Below are 16,301 nucleotides of genomic sequence, written 5' to 3'. Positions count from 1 at the left end.
TCTGCCTGATTCCCTGTAACCTCACAGTGAGGGAATCGCCAGAAGAAGCTAAGAGCTGGACCTCAGTGTCCAGGCAGAACAATGAGGGTGGAGATGCTCCTTCAGGTATACTGGGCTGAGGCCGTTTAGAGCTTAAAAGGTTAGCACTAACACTTTGAATTGTACTCGGAAACGTACTGGGAGCCAATTTAGGTCTTTCAGAACTGGTGTTATATGGTCTTGGTGGCCACTCCCAGTCACCAGTCTAGCTGCCACATTCTGGATTAATTGTAGTTTCTGGGTCACCTTCAAAGGTAGCCCCACGTACAGCACATTGCAGTAGTCCAAGTGGGAGATAACTAAAGCATGTACTACCCTGATGAGACAGTCTGCGGGCAGGCAGGGTCTCAGCCTGCATATCAGATGGAGCTGGTAGACAGCTGCCCGGGACATGGAATTGACCTGCGCCTCCATGGACCGCTGTGAGTCCAAAATGACTTCCAGGTTGCACACCTGATCCGTCAGGGGCAAAGTTACCCCATTCAGGACCAGGTCGTCCTCCACACCTGCCTGCCCCCTGTCCCCCCAAAACAGTACTTCTGTCTTGTCAGGATTCAACCTCAATCTGTTAGCCGCCATCCATCCTCCATCCATCTCCCCCCAAAACAGTACTTCTGTCTTGTCAGGATTCAACCTCAATCTGTTAGCCGCCATCCATCCTCCATCCATCTCCAGACACTCACACAGGACCTTCACCGCCTTCACTGTTTCTGATTTAAAGGAGAGGTAGAGCTGGGTATCATCCGCATACTGATGAACACTCTGCCCAAACCCCATGATGATTTCTCCCAGAGGCTTCATATAGATATTAAAAAGCATGGGGGAGAGGATGGAATCCTGAGGCACCCCATAGGTGAGAGCCCAGGGATCTGAACACTCATTCCCCAACACCACTTTTTGGACATGGCACAGGAGAAAGGAACGGAACCACTGTATAACAGTGCCTCCAGTTCTCAGCTCCTCTAGATGGTCCAGAAGGATGTCATGGTCCATCGACCAAAGGCTGCTGAGAGATCCAGCAGAACTAGGAAACAGCTTTCACCTTTGTCCCTAGCCTGCCGCAGATCATCAACCAGTGAGACCAGTGCAGTTTCAGTCCCATGATGAGGCCTGAATCCTGATTGGAAGGGATACAAGTGGTCCGCATCCTCCAGGCGTGCCTAGAGTTGTTCAGCAACCACTCGCTTAATCACCTTGCCCAAGAATAAAAGATTTGAGACTGAGCGATAGTTGGCCATATTGCTTGGGTCGAAAGATGTTTTCTTAAGAAGCGGTTTAATGACCGCCTCTTTCAGTGGATCTAAGAAGGCTCCCTCACAGAGCAGAGCATTCACCACCCTGCAGAACCCATCAACCAGCCCTTCCCAGCTTACTTTTATGAGCCAGGATGGGCAGGGTCAAGGAGACAGGTGGTTGATTTCACTCGTCCAAGCAGCCTGTCTACATCCTTGGAGGTAACAGATTGGAATTGATCCCATACAACTTGACTAGACAGGACTCCAGCACTCTCCCACCCTGGCCCTGCTCCCACGGTGGAGTCTACCTCTTTCCTAATCTGAGCGACTTTATCTGCAAAAAACTGCCAAGGGGTGCATGCATGCCTGTGGTGAGTGGGGCTGAAACGGATGATGAATAGCACCGAAGTGGCAGCAGAGCCACTCCATTCTCCCATGCACCATCTGTTCACACGCATTGCACAAGCATGTACCTTGGTCATCCGTCCTTTATTCTCGCATACACTTCTCACTCCATCCTTCTATTCTCTTGTTAATTTGCATATTCTCTCTCTCTCTCTCTCTCACACACACACACACACACCTTCCCATTTTCTCTCATCCCCTCTTTGCCCTTCTTCTCCCCATGGGGCAATTGGACTTAGGAAAACAAGTTTCCCTTAGTTCCAGATTTCCCCGGAAGGTTTGTGGAGTCAACCTCTTTCTGAATCTGAGCGACTTTATCTGCAAAAAAACTTTGCAAAATCATTGCAGGAGATCTTGGGATCCTTACCGGGACCTGATGGTGAAGGTGGTTACGTTAGATTGTGAACCACCTGGAAGAGTCCCTTGCTGCTGTTTTCTGCAGATGCAATAGTAGCGGCAAAGAAGGTCCTATTCACTGTTGCTATCGCCACTTGGTAGGCTCAACACTGAGCTCTAACCCATGTCCGGTCCGATTCAGAATGAGTTTTTTTGCCACCAGCATCTCAACGATTGTTTCATTGCCCTCACCCCTAGAAAAAACCATGGGGCTGTCCAGGCTCCATATAATTGGAGAGGGTGCTTTGGAGCCAGACAGTCGATAGCCCTGGTTAACTCCGCATTCCAGCAGGACACCAAGGAATCAGCTGATAGGCTATCAACATGGGATAAAACATCTCCTACCACTCTCTGGAAACCATTTGGATCCATTAAGTGGTGGGGGTGGACCATCTGAATTGGTCTCACCTCCCTGTAGAGGAGAAGGGTTGCGAAGAAGTCCAGTTGCACCAAGAAGTGATCCAACCATGGCACTTCTTTTGTTTCACTTTTGCTTTGTGTCAGATCACCCACATCCATAGAGGTGAACACCAGGTCTAAGGCATGTCCATGACTATGAGTTGGGCCAAACTTATTTAGGGACAGCCCCATGGAGGCCATACTTTCTACAAAGTCCTAAGTGGCCCCTTGTAAGGTTGTGTCAGCATCCCCTATGACAACCAAGCTAGGTGTCTCTAGGAGCACATCCGGCACGACCTGAAGCAGCTCAGGCAGGGAATCCTTGGTGCAGCAGGAAGGTCGGTACACCAAAAGGAATCCTGTACTGCTCCTATTGCCCAGCTTTCAGAACATGCACTCAGAAAACTGGGTCTTCCCAATAGGCCTGGTGTAAGCTAATGACTTCCTAAAAATCACTGCACCTCCCCCTCCCCGCCCATATGATCTGGGTTGCTGTGCGTAAGAGAAACCTGGTGGACAAGCAGCGGCAAGAATAGGGCCGTCTGCCTCAACTAACCAAGTCTCTGTTACACATGCCAAGTCAAGTCCTCCATCCACGATCAAGTTGTGGATGTCAGTAGTCTTATGAATCAATGACCTGGCATTACACAGCAGCACCTTCAGGTCATGTGGGTCTCCCTTGTTGATTCCAGTATCCATCCGGTTAAAACCAGACCTGGAGGCAGAGATACTCTTAAAAAAACGACTAAACCTGCCTCCTCAGTAATGACATGGTATGGTATTAGTGTAGCTCCTCCTTCTGCCCGTGACTTCGGGTGTCTCAGTACATTATCCCCTGTGGAACCTGCCCCAGCCATTCTGTTGGCTGGGGCCCCTGGAAAGCATATGCGACTGTATACAATTACTTTCTGGTAACTTCACCCACAATTCCATGCCATCTTTCATTTTCATTTCATTTTTGAGTTTTGGTTCTTTCGTTTCATTGGTTTTGTGTCTGTTTACTTACCTTCAAAAATTAATACAAAACATTTTCTTAAAAATAAAGTTGGTAATGGACAATGAAATAGAAATAAAATGTCCCTGCAGTTGGTTTATTATTATTATTATTATTATTATTATTATTATTATTATTTTGAAGAGGGATAATTGACCATGGGTCTCCTGTGTTACACCCATTTGGCCGTTAGAAGCACAGAGGCATTGACATTTAAGGTGCTTGAACTCAAAATAGAGAAATTGCAAAAGGCAACGCTCACTCAGCATTTTCAAACTGGTTAAGATGGGATAAGCGCTCTGACACAGGACACTTTGGGGATTTATGAACTGTAAACATGTCACACATACTACTTCAATGGATCGTGATTCATATTTGTATAGGTGAGTGGCTATTAAGATTCATTATTCTTTTTAGATCATGTAACACAATAGATTCTATTTTGTACCTTCTGTTTTGCAGCGAGGAGAAGGAAATTCCACATATTTAAGCTAATAAAAGAATGTCTAAAATTATATGTATTGGTAAAGAGTAGACTTTTGGAATTCTGTTTTAGTGGTCAGATTGTTTAAAAATATTTCCAGTGGAGTCTCAGAAGACAATTCTGGGTTAAATTGAATCGTCCTGGTACACTGGAATATCTAGTTTGTTGTATTAGTGGTCAAATGACATTGTGGGATGGAATATAGGAAAAAAAAGGTTGTTCTTAGAGTGGATGTTTATTAGTTACATTTCTGTCTGAGGACCTTCAACCTCAGAATAACTATATTATGGACTCGCTTTAAAAGAGCTGTGATAGAAGTGTAACTTCTAGTTGTGACGCTAGAAGAACATTGATCTGTCCACAGAACATAACCACAAGTTTTATGTGCAAATGCTTTACTGTAGGGGAAACAGGAATTTGTCACTTTGTTGATTTTGAAAACAGTAATAAAAAACACAACCGTTTGGGCATTGATATGCACAATAGGCAATTTGTAGGAAGAATAACATTTTTATAGTGATAACATTACAGTTTGAGGACTAAAAACATGCCATCTGTCACGTAACACCACAGCCGCTCTCATTTTACACTACAGTCGCAAATGGAATTGCCATGTTAGCTCAAATTATAATTTTATCAATAAAAAATTCATAATAATTGACATTAAGTCCCAGTGTAACTCACAAGGAGATCTGGGCAACCCAAAACTATGGAATACTAAGGTTCAAGGCTCTCAATGGAAACGAGTTACTTAAGTTCAGTGGCTGTACCCTGAATACGAGTAACACCATTAGAATTCCACTTCAAGATTTTCAGTTTTCAAACACCATGGATTTTCAGTTTTCAAACACACAATTCACTACAGATTGTTAGTTCACTTGAAATAAAATGTTCTGCTGCATAGGCTATGCTAGGAAGGGGATAAAAATGCTGAATGATAGATGAATAGTCATACAAGAACAAACTCCATTAAAAGTAGAATCTAACATTTCAGGTTTTGTTGTTTTTTTTAAAAAAAGAAAATTATGCACCTCTGCTATAATTTTGTCTGCTAAGAGCATTTACAATAAAAAGTAACACACAGGAATGCATGAACATGAAGATCTAAAACTGAATAAAACCAGCAACACAATAAAATGCAAGTAAAGCCAGCAGTAGTGAATAACCTTAATATATAGGATTACAAAACAAACTACTAAAAGCTTCTAAGATTCTATAATGGAAAAACCTGGGTAAATTTTAAAGAGTTATTTACCTAGTCTTGAATGTATCCAACCTAGGTGCCAGGCAAGACTGTCTAAGAAGGGCATTCCATAACTAGGGTCCCATCGCTGAGAAGGCCCTCTCTCTAGTAGACACCTGTTGCACCTTGTTTGGTGGGGGTACCTGTAGAAGGGCTTCAGAAGATCTGGGTGGCAGGAGGTGCTGGTGTAATGCCACACTGCTGCCCCCTGACAGTGGCATTGCACCATTTACTGGAATAGGGAGGAGTGGGCTAGTGTGGTGGCAAGATTGGGGCTGCGTGAGCACACTGGTGGGAGTAGCACATTGGTGAAGCGGCACAGCATTGTCCTTGCTACTGCTCTGACCCACCCCTACACCACTGTTGGGAAGGAATGGCATGGCACCACCCCACTGTGCCAGCTGATTTTGCTGGGCAAGTACATATGGGGAGAGCAATCCTTCAGGAAGCCTTGTTCCATGCTGTTTCAGGCTTTCAACACATTCCAGCACTTCAAGCTGGGCCTGGAAGCCAATGTGGGTGGCAAATTCCTGCTCAATTACAGGCATAGCAGTTGGTTAATAATCCTGCTGCCCTGTTCTCGATCAACTAACTTTTCTGGATTGTTTTCAAGTGTATATAACACATTACAGTAATCCACACAGGAGGTTCCCAGGTTGTGGCTCTCTTTGATTTATCTCTCAATATGCAGACCCCTAAATCTTAACAGTAGGGCTAATCTAAAAGCTGGCCCTTTCTATTCGTCATCCCTGAAATTTCTACCGCTAACAATCATTTCAGTGGGAACAGACCTTTAATGAACAGCTTAGTAATATTAAGGAGAACAGAATTCTTAGACGTCCACTGAATGTTCTTATACATAGGTTACCAGTTCTTTATGCTATATGCCATAAAATAAAAGGTTGTTGGTCAATGCCGGTATTGTAATGATGGGCCAATGCCCTTGCTTTCCATTTCATTACCTACTGAACTTCCCTCCACCCCTGAAATTATTTTAGCCTGCTTCGTAATGAGAGCATTACTGGAATGTGTAAACCCCACGGGCCAGAAGCAATATCATCCCAATAACATATCCTATAGCAAGACAGTGCCGTCCTAATATCACCTGGGGAGTGTTGCATGAAAATTATGAGGGCCCATTTGGAGGAGCCTCTGCATCTTTCCTGGGAGTGTTGCCAAGAGGAAATGACATTCACAGATCTCGGGAGAAGAACCGCTCAGCAGAATCAAGGCACAGCATTTCATGCCTGCGGCCCTCTCTGGGAGAGCTGAGCCAGGTAGGGATTAGAATCACAGGGTCGTTTTGCCGCTTCAACAACCAGGCACAGGAGCAGAGGGGCACTGTGTAGTTTGAGCAGCCAGAGGCATTGCACTGACCCCCCCCCCATGCCCTCTACTCAGCAAAATATTAGAAGTCACTTCATACAGAGGACAAGAAAGGTATGGATTATAAATAGTCAAACTCTAGGGTAGAGCAGGCTAGGAAAGGATGAAACAAGCACAATGTTACAAATCCTCGTTTCCTTGACCCTACTGAAATGCAATGAAGTTAAGCAGGTAATTTGTTCCACCTCATAGAACTTTCTTTTCTCATATTCTCCCTTTTGCCTTAAGCAAAAGGGAGAATATGAGAGAGCCCACCTTCTCTGTGTTTCAAGCATTACAAAGGGAGTTCTGACCTCATCCCCCAAACACAAGATGCTTTGGTCACAGAAGTACAACTCACTGTTCTAGTGTAAACTTGCATTGACAGTGGGAATGCCAGAATCTACTTAAAAACATCTACAGGTGTTCTGGACTACAACTCTTATCAGCCTCAGCCAGCATGGCCAATGGGTAGGAATAACGGAAGTTGTAGTTAAGAACATCTGGAGGGCAACAGGCTGCCTGCCTCTACTGAAAATGATTCAGGAATGACTAGGAAATCTAAGGCAGATGGAAAACGGGCAAAAAAATAAAAATAACCTAAGCATGATTGGTCTTGGGAATTACAGCTGAGATAAGTATAGGACTTGGGTGTAAGGCATGATAAATGGGACTCCGATTCATGCAATAATAAGTGAAGCATTGTCTGATAAAAATATTCTCCCTCTATCAATCCACTGTGATCAAAACACATGTCAAATGGACTTGCTGCTTGTTAGTTCCAACTGGGTTTTAGTTTAGATTATTTGTTTCAGGCTACAGTGGTACCTTGGGTTAAGTACTTAATTCGTTCTGGAGGTCTGTTCTTAACCTGAAACTGTTCTTAATCTGAAGCACCACATTAGCTAATGGGGCTTCCTCCTGCAGCCACGCCACTAGAGCACAATTTCTGTTCTTATTCTGAAGCAAAGTTCTTAATATGAAGCACTATTTCTGGGTTGGTGGAATCTGTAACCTGAAGTGTTTGTAACCTGAAGTGTATGTAACCCGAGGTACCACTGTATTGATATGTTATATTGACTGTTGAACTTAATTATTTTTAATTGTATGTTGCTTGGTTATTAAACACCTTAAATAAATAACAAATGTAAAGGTGTGCTGGATTTCTATATACATAACAGAAAAGTGATGAACGCATTTATATAACGCTAACAATTTAAATACATAGTTTTTCAGGAAAACTGGTTCCTTCATTTCAGGAAAGCAATATTACATATTATGGAGTAAAATATTCTTGACCATCTTCTCTGTTCTTTTCTTCTCAGTGGATACCATATCTCAAACAGTAGTAAGAGGGGTGGTGGGCCAAGCCATCACATTGCCATGCACCTATCCTGTCCGAAACAGCTATGACCTTACTGATATGTGCTGGGGCCGAGGCAGCTGCCCGAATTCTAAATGCAGCAATGAAATTCTCCGCACGGATGGAAGGCGGGTGATAGCAAGAAACTCATATAGGTACCAGTTATGGGGATCTGTGACATGGGGAGATGTGTCCCTGACAATTACAGGTCTAAAGGAAAGAGATAAAGGATTGTACTGCTGTCGTATTGAAGTCCCAGGCTGGTTCAATGACATTAAAATTACCTTGGATCTACAGGTTAATAGAGGTAAGTGGAATTATTATCGTCTGCCCATTTTCCCCACCCTATGAGAATTATGAAAAATACATGTTAGGTTTCTCTGCACTACAAGTTCACTGTGTGGGGAGTCTATGGATCATTGTTCAACTGCAGTTGATCTAGCTGGCAGCAGAGCTGAACAATCTAATCAAAAATATTTTCATCTGACCTGTCACAGAATCTCAGTTAGTAAACAATTTCCCCTTCAGCCTACTCTTTTGTTGGCTTGAGTTGTCATCTTTTTGGCCACCATTTGCTTTGTTCCCATTCCATAGATGTAGTTCTGATACATATTTTTGTTGTTTTCTTACAGCAACAACTACAGTCTCTACCACAACAACCACAGTCTCCACCACAACTATTGCCACCACACCTCAAGTGCTTATCACCACAAGTACTCCTTCTCCCTTAATAACCACAGTTACTTTCCCACAAGCCTCTCCTTTTATTTCAAATAGCCCTGATTCCCCCACTGCAGCCTCCACTGATGTTCATATTCAAACAATGACCACATCTTTTGTGACGACAGACATGGCTGTCGTCCATCAGTCAACTTCAAACCATCGGTCGACTTCTCCATCGGTCAACTTCAAACCATCACCAACCAGTCCATCGGTCAACTTCAAACCATCACCAACCAGTCCATCGGTCAACTTCAAACCATCACCAACCAGTCGCCAGGATGAGTTGACCGAAAATGTCTGTTGTTTTTTTACCACAGTGACTGCCCCTCCAGCAACAGGTACAATGCTTAACCCAGAAGAACTGCCTCCTTTAAGTTCAATTTATTTATTTATTTGCTCTAAGAATTTATAAAATGCTTGATATAAAATAGTTAAGTGGTGGACAAGATGGCAGAGGGACCAGCCATAAGATAACATTGAAAGCATGACTGAATATTCTTCAGTAATAATCAAATCAGCTGCAAACAAAAAGACAGCTGTTCTCCTAGGGAAAGTCTGAGTAAAATAGAAAGGGTTTTCAACAGGCATTGAAAGCAGACAAGCTACATACAGGCTGTCAAATTAGAAATGATGGTGGAAGATCTGGGTGAAATAACTGGAAATCTATATAAAGACAGAACAATTTAAATCATAAAATGGCATAAGTGAGAAGGTAGGTGGAAGTGGAGAAGTGAACTCATTCCTCCTAAACACTGGCTCTCCCCATATGCCCCCCCAATGGCAATCTGGGACTAGAAGTAGCTCCAACTGAAAAACCAGCTAGGTTAAGCAACTTTGAGGAGAAAAGAAAAGAAAGGGGGTGGGGAATAGCTTCCCACTTCTTCTGTGCTCCTTTTAAAATATCCCCCCTAACCCCACCTTCTACTTTATCTGGATTGCTCTTCCCTCACAGTTACAGTCATACCTCTGGTTGCGAACGTGAGGCACATTCGCAGCCCGCAGTGTTCGCATCCTGAAGCACTGTGTCTGCACATGCGTGTGATGTCATTTTGTGTTTCTGCGCATGCGTGAGCCCCGAAACCCTTTCCAGTACTTCCGGGTTTGGCGCAGTCCGCAACCTGGAGCTTTCGTAACCTGAGGTATGACTGCAGTTGCATTCTTAAGTGTGTTCCATTGTCTGTTGGCTTGAAGTATTTCTTAGTTCTGTATTAATGTTTGCTGCAACAGATATAGCTTGACTGCATGACCCCAAAAATGCCTTTATTTCATGGGCCTGGGCATTTCTCCCAGAACCCAAAGGCAGAGCCAGTTTTCCAGAAGTCAAGTGTACCCTGGAACACAGTTACTTAAATCACATTTCATGTTCCAGATTGTTGGCGCTAGGACCAAAGAAACACAGAAGTTTCCTTTCCTTCTGCTTATGAGCTTCCTCATTTCCCATGCAACCCACCAAAACAATTGTTTTCAATTCTCCATTTTGAGCTATTCTTCAAGACTTTGTTAATGCAAGTCAGACCATGTACGGCGGTTGCATTCACAAGAAGGATTCATCATGGCAGAGAAGTCTGCCTATGATGACTTTCCTTTCCTGCTGTAAAGGATTGGCCAGACTCCCCGGTGGCTTCTGTGAAACTGTCCTCAGAAATTCAGATTCTAGATTTGACATGTGCGTTCATGACTTAATTGTTTTGTTTTCCACAATCCAATTCCTAGCCACAAACAGCAGCCAACATCCAAGTCTGGGGATGGGCAGGGGGAGGAAGGAGGGCTCATTGATTTCCTGTTGCTCCCATGTGAAAAGACCCCATAAACTTAGGCAACAATTCCAGAATAAAACCCTCTCTTCCGAAAGAGAAAAATTCTAACCATATTTTTCGCCCTCCATCTCACTTTAAAAACAAAAACCAATTCAAGGCTTTCCTCAGATAATTCAGATGCCCGAAAAGCTTGCCAAGCCAGTCAGTATTTCCATATTACCTCGCCCCCCAATATGCACTCTGGTGAAATGGTGTGAGGGGGCTGCAAACTGGAGAGTTCCTGGAAGCCTGAAATTTACAATACTGTAAGTGTCAGACCATTTGTGAAAAACCACTAAAGATAATTTCCCTGAAGGTTCTCCTATGCAATGGACAATTTGTGGTAATTATCGTAGGAACCAGGAAAAAGTAAAAACACCAGCATTATAAGGCAATATCCTACCTGGAGGTAAAGAGATCACAGTGGAATATGTTATCTGTTCTTTTCCAGTGTTTGGTGGGAACATACTCCCAAGTGGAAGGAATTATGGGACCTAAGATGCATGATGAGAAACAAAGCCAGGGCCCCAACATTATGTTTGTTGTCTCCACAGCCCCCATGTTGCCTGAAGGAAAGTAGATGAAAGTAGTGGAAAGTGGTGGTGGTTGTGGGACTACCCAAGATGTGTATACAGTTTAATGTGAATAGATTCTTAAACCTGCCCCTTGCTACACAGTCCTGGGCTCAAAAGCAGCTGCTTGCTTCAGTGTCTCTCATTCCTGTGGCAATGGAGCTGCTGCTGGATGATCCCTATGAGCTCAGTAGACTGTATCTTCTGCTGCTTTCTCCTCCACTGTATTCTCTAGGTTAAGGTTACCAGATGTCCCCATTTCCTGGGGACAGTCCCCAGATTTACAAATCAATTCCCTGACAAAATCCATCTATTTAGTAGGAAGTTGAAAAGTGTTCCCAGATTCATTGAAAAAAATCTGGTAACCTTACTCTAGGTGGGTGTTTTTATTGTCTACATCAGCACTGTGGTCTACTCAGTCAAATGTTCCTCTTCAAATCCCCTAGAATCTCCTCAGAGAACTGTCCCTTACTTCTCAGAAGACCAAACCCTTCAGTCCCCCAAAAGTGCTGTGGTTCACCCACAGATGTCAGAGAACTCCACTGGAAACAAGAATGGAAGTGAAAATCCCCAACATTCACATGATAATCAGAAGTCAGGAATGGAAATGACTCCAGCAAATAACAGGTAGTCTTCACTATTATTTTTTTTTATCTGGCAATGTTACACAAGTCATTACATTATTTCCTGCCCTTTTTCCTAACATTCCCCTTCCACTGAAATGCATTGAAATTAATTATTTCATTAATTACTTACATTTTGGCCATAGCGAATAGTGAGATGAGTAACAGGTTTTAGCAGAAGCTGAACTGCAGTGGAAAGAAAAGGTGCTGTTTGTGATCAACCTGGGATGGGAATGGCTGCCTCCTTGTAACCCCACTCCAGGCATCCCACAGGGGTCTAGAGGTCAGGGTGGTTTCATTTGATTCATAATCCCATGTACTGGAAGAATATCTGTGGTGTCATGTTCTCATTAGTAGCTTATAGCTGCAATGACATTATGAAGATGGTCACCACTGCAAATAAAAGAAATTAAATTTTCTCCATGTCTGTTCAACCAGTTTTATTGTGGAAACTCTCATTGGAATGTTATAAGTTTTAAAATGTGTATTTATGATTTGTGATCCTCATTTTTCCCTCTCTTTTTTAGCCAAAACCAGTTTGGAATTTCTGATATGCTAGTAACATATAAGGTATTTGTTGTATTTGGTTGCTTACTTTTCCAACAAGCTCAGACTCCTACCATAAATGTACACAGGGAAAAGCATGGGATTTGGAACAGAAACATTAGCCAGTTAGAAAGGGGTTAAGTGAGGGGTTACCAACCTTTGGGGATCAGTGGGCATATCTTGACACCAGTCACAAAATGGCAGCTGTGGGGCCATGTCAGAACACAAAATGGCTGCAACATCTAAAAGAGTAGAAAAAGAGATGTGGCCACAAAATGGTGCAGGCATGATCCCTCTCCCACAACAGTCAACCTGTCAATGGGCGGCAATCCATCTATATCAGCCACCACCAGACTTGTTCATGGAGGGAAACTCTTTGTTCCTCTTCTCTGTTTGGAATGGGTGGGAAGGTGTGTGTTCAATCCTGACACCCAATTAAATGTGACATGTTTAAGGGGGTATATTCATTGTAGGAGAGACTGAGCCGTGCAAACAGGAATGGAGTAGGAGGATCAAGTCTGTGATGTATTGTGGATTTTTGAGGAGATGTTTACTGAGACTTTCATGGGTGCCATAGATGGTACAGGTGGGGACACTGGTACCCATGGGTTCTGTATTGTCAACCACTGGGACATGCATTACTTCCCTGAATCCTTCTCCTGCTCTACTCCTGGGAAGAAAAGTCAGGCCTTCAGCATACATCTGCATATGCTTTTCTTGGCCATAATGTAAGCACACAAGGTATTACCATGACAGGGCTGTTCTAATTTACACCCTCAAAAATGCACCCTGATCCAGGTGAAAGAGAAATTTATTGAAAGCTTGTCCCCAACATGTGTAAATGTTCTTCTACTTACATCTCTAGTTCTGATCTTTAAATGTAAAGGAAAAGCGAACTTGTATATTTGGAAGCTAGAGTGGGTTGGATCACAAAATCCAACTCAAGTAAAATGTGCTGACCGATCCACTCCTTTCAGCCCACCAACTGGAGCTTCAGGCCAGAACACTGGTGTCCAGGTGTCCTTGTCTGTTGGCAAAATTAACCTGGATCATAACAGTTTTAAAAGCCTATTTGGTTTGTATGTTTTCCCTGTTAGGAAGTGCTGATTCTTGGTGCTATTGTGCTTTTGGGTCTCCTCTTGATTCCAGTAGTACTGCTAATGAGACGTAAGTATGAAATATGCAGTTTGTACTCTGTTTTAAATAGATGCTTGGTACTGAAGAAATCTTTTGAAACTTTCCCCTAACAAAGCTGCAGTTCTAGAGCAAACTAGCAAGACAACTCATTCTCATTCCAGGAATGCCTCTGACATTTCATAGACCATTCTCTCTTGGTTGGTTGGTTGGTTGGTTGGTTGGTTCCTTCCTTCCTTCCTTCCTTCCTTCCTTCCTTCCTTCCTTCCTTCCTTCCTTCCTTCCTTGCTGGAGAGGAGAGAGAGTATTTATTTTATTCATTTGATTATATTTATCAATTAAAAAATCTTCAAGTGATTTAACAGTAAAAACATCATCAACAAAAACCATTAAAACCAACTCAATATTTAAAAGTAATTTAAAACAATTTAAAACAAAAAAAAAAAATTCAAATCCAACACAGATGCAAAGTGGGGTAAAGATTTCTACATAAAAGTGTAAAAGAAATCAGAATTTTAGTGTGAATTTCTCCTCATCAATACATTTTTATATGCAGTTTTGACCACTGTAGACTTTTTTTTGCAAGCAATTTTCCCTAGCATTTTTGTATGTTATTTTCACAAACATCTTCATTTTTATGCACTTCCCCCAATACGTACATTAATTTTTGTAAACATTGCTTGGCTGGAGAACTGCACCAGATAAGGATGGCTGCATTTCTGTTTGTATATTGTTTGAGAAAGTGCAGACTGCATAGATTTGACTTTAAATGCATACTGAAATGAATCCCCCCCCCAAAAAAAATCCCTACTCCCAGGTAAGTGTGTGTAGGACTGAGCCCTTGCACCAGTCTTAAGCAAAGCTATCAGATTCATGCATAATCAGCACCATAAAACATCAATATACACCAATTGTAAAATTGTATTTAAACAGAGTAGAATATCAGCATAAAAAACAACTCAAGTGGCTGTGAAGCACCAGAATAGTTGTGAAGCACCAGAATGTTGAACAAAATTGTGTTCCTGCAGCAATGTCCCTCCAATTTCACAGAGCTTTCTTCTCTTTTGTCTTCTTTCTTAAAAGCTTCACACTCTTCTCTAGCACTGCAGCCCATGTCTCCTATGATTATTAAGGAATAGGGAGCCTTGCCACTTTCAGTGCTCCATTTCTCTTCCAGTGCATGAAACCCTCTTGGGTGAATCTTTGAAGTCACCCTTAGCAATCTCTTTCTGTATGGTCTTTCAGTTGTGCACAAAGAAGAGTCCTGACTGCTTGCTATTCCTGTTGCTTTTAGTGAAAGTTTTCTACTCCTCAAGAGTTGTGTATTATGACTTAGCCAAGTCTGTTGGTTCACTAAATTGCACCATACTGTCTTAGAATAGATGTTCCTCTTAAAACTAATCAATGCTTCATTCCCTCTCTAGGTAAAAAGATTAGAAAATACCACATTGACGAAACCAAAAGGTTAGAGTTTAGTTTGCAATCCAGTTCTTTTTTGTGTCTAATTGAAAGAGAGACATAATAATTTTTATATGAGCCCACACTAACATTTCTGGTTCTATTTATTTTCCCTTTGTGTTTATTACCCTTACCCAATAGCCCTGTCCTTTTTAATTTTTCTTTTAGACTGTAAGTAAGCCTTAGGGCAGGACTTGCGTTCTTTTCTTGGGAAATATCAATGTGGCCATAGTAATTGTTCTGAACTTATTCAATGGATGCTATCCCATAGGCTTTATAAGCTAATACTGAAGGGGGGGGGGTGAACAGGATTGATTTATTTTTTACTGTCCTAAGAAATCTGTTATCCTAAGCTGTATGTTGACACAACCACGACACCTACAGACTCCACTGACTTTCAGGCCCAACTAAATCCATGTATTGTACAATACTTTTGCCCATTCGTGGGTTGGCAATCTTAATTTGGCACCAGAACTACAGTATAGCGAAAGAAACTGAGCTAAATGAATAAGTTAAACAAAACAACCGTGTACATATTTACCTCAAGCTTTAAAAGACTTGTGCTTGTCCTTGCAGCTTAAACACACATGAAGAACCCGAACAAACACTTGCTGAAACAGGAGGAGAGAATGGAATATTTCCTCTGTAGCAGTCGCATTTTTTACATTCAAATCTAGCTACAAATTCAAGATCCATGAATGGAAGCATTTCGAAGAAGCATTCCGGAATGATAGATTGCATAACTTATGCTGATCGCCCTATTGCATCTATTTGCCAACTAACCACTTCATCTCTCCCCTCCCCCCGCTTCTCTTCTTTTATTGGGCTCTCTTCCCTGCTTCCACCTTTCATGTGTAATTTTAAAATCCTGTACTAAGCATAAAATGAATGGTAAATAATGGTAGTGGTTGTGATATTAGTTGCAGCTGTGGCAGCAGCAGCAACAGCATGTTGGTCTATTTTCCATCTGGTAGTAATCTGCTATTCCAGCAGTTACTAATAATGCTAAACTCTATTACTTAAACATTTTCTTCCTCAAATTTCTAGCTGTTTAGCTTACATCATGCAAATCCTTTTACAAGTAATACATTTTAATCATGCTAGTGATTAATATGTAAAGAAGCATTGTGAAATTATTGTTATTGGAAGTGGTAGTAGCATTGTATTTAGACAATATATATACAGCGCTGCTTAATTACAGCAGTCTCTAAGTGGTGTACAAGGAAAGCAATACAATAAAAAAGGTTAAATCTATTAAAAATGTTTAAAATAAATCAAATCCTTAAGTAAACTATTCATGTATTGCCTAATGATGGGGACTTGTGCAGACTGCCCCAGAAATGCAAGTGAGAAGTGCTCTCTTCCATGTGTTTGAGCTAGCTCATGTTTGAGTTTTTGTTTTAACTCACGATCAATATTTGCATTTTAAAGAGTTTGACAGCACAAGCCTTTACAAGTACTCATAATTCTTAGTGGGTAGGTGCACATAGAACTGCAGCTTCAGTGACCTGATCAGTTATTGTGAA

General features: G+C 42.1%; 1 protein-coding gene across 1 annotated transcript; it reads left to right on the top strand.

The window, feature by feature from the left end:
- Positions 1–3,669: 3,669 nt before the first annotated feature.
- On the top strand, positions 3,670–15,995 carry LOC309362606 (uncharacterized protein). The gene is made up of 9 exons (XM_081898227.1): positions 3,670–3,851; positions 7,886–8,230; positions 8,556–8,857; positions 8,924–8,984; positions 11,461–11,641; positions 12,165–12,207; positions 13,281–13,350; positions 14,742–14,781; positions 15,352–15,995. Exons 1-9 carry the CDS (start codon positions 3,806–3,808, stop codon positions 15,422–15,424), a joined length of 1,161 nt encoding a protein of 386 aa, XP_081754353.1. The 5' UTR covers positions 3,670–3,805; the 3' UTR covers positions 15,425–15,995.
- The last annotated feature ends 306 nt before the right edge of the window (positions 15,996–16,301 follow it).

This window comes from Podarcis melisellensis (genome assembly GCF_964234715.1).
Source record: "Podarcis melisellensis genome assembly, chromosome: 2".
Classification (NCBI taxonomy): Eukaryota; Metazoa; Chordata; class Lepidosauria; order Squamata; family Lacertidae; genus Podarcis; species Podarcis melisellensis.
This window is presented reverse-complemented; position numbering and strand designations above follow the sequence as displayed.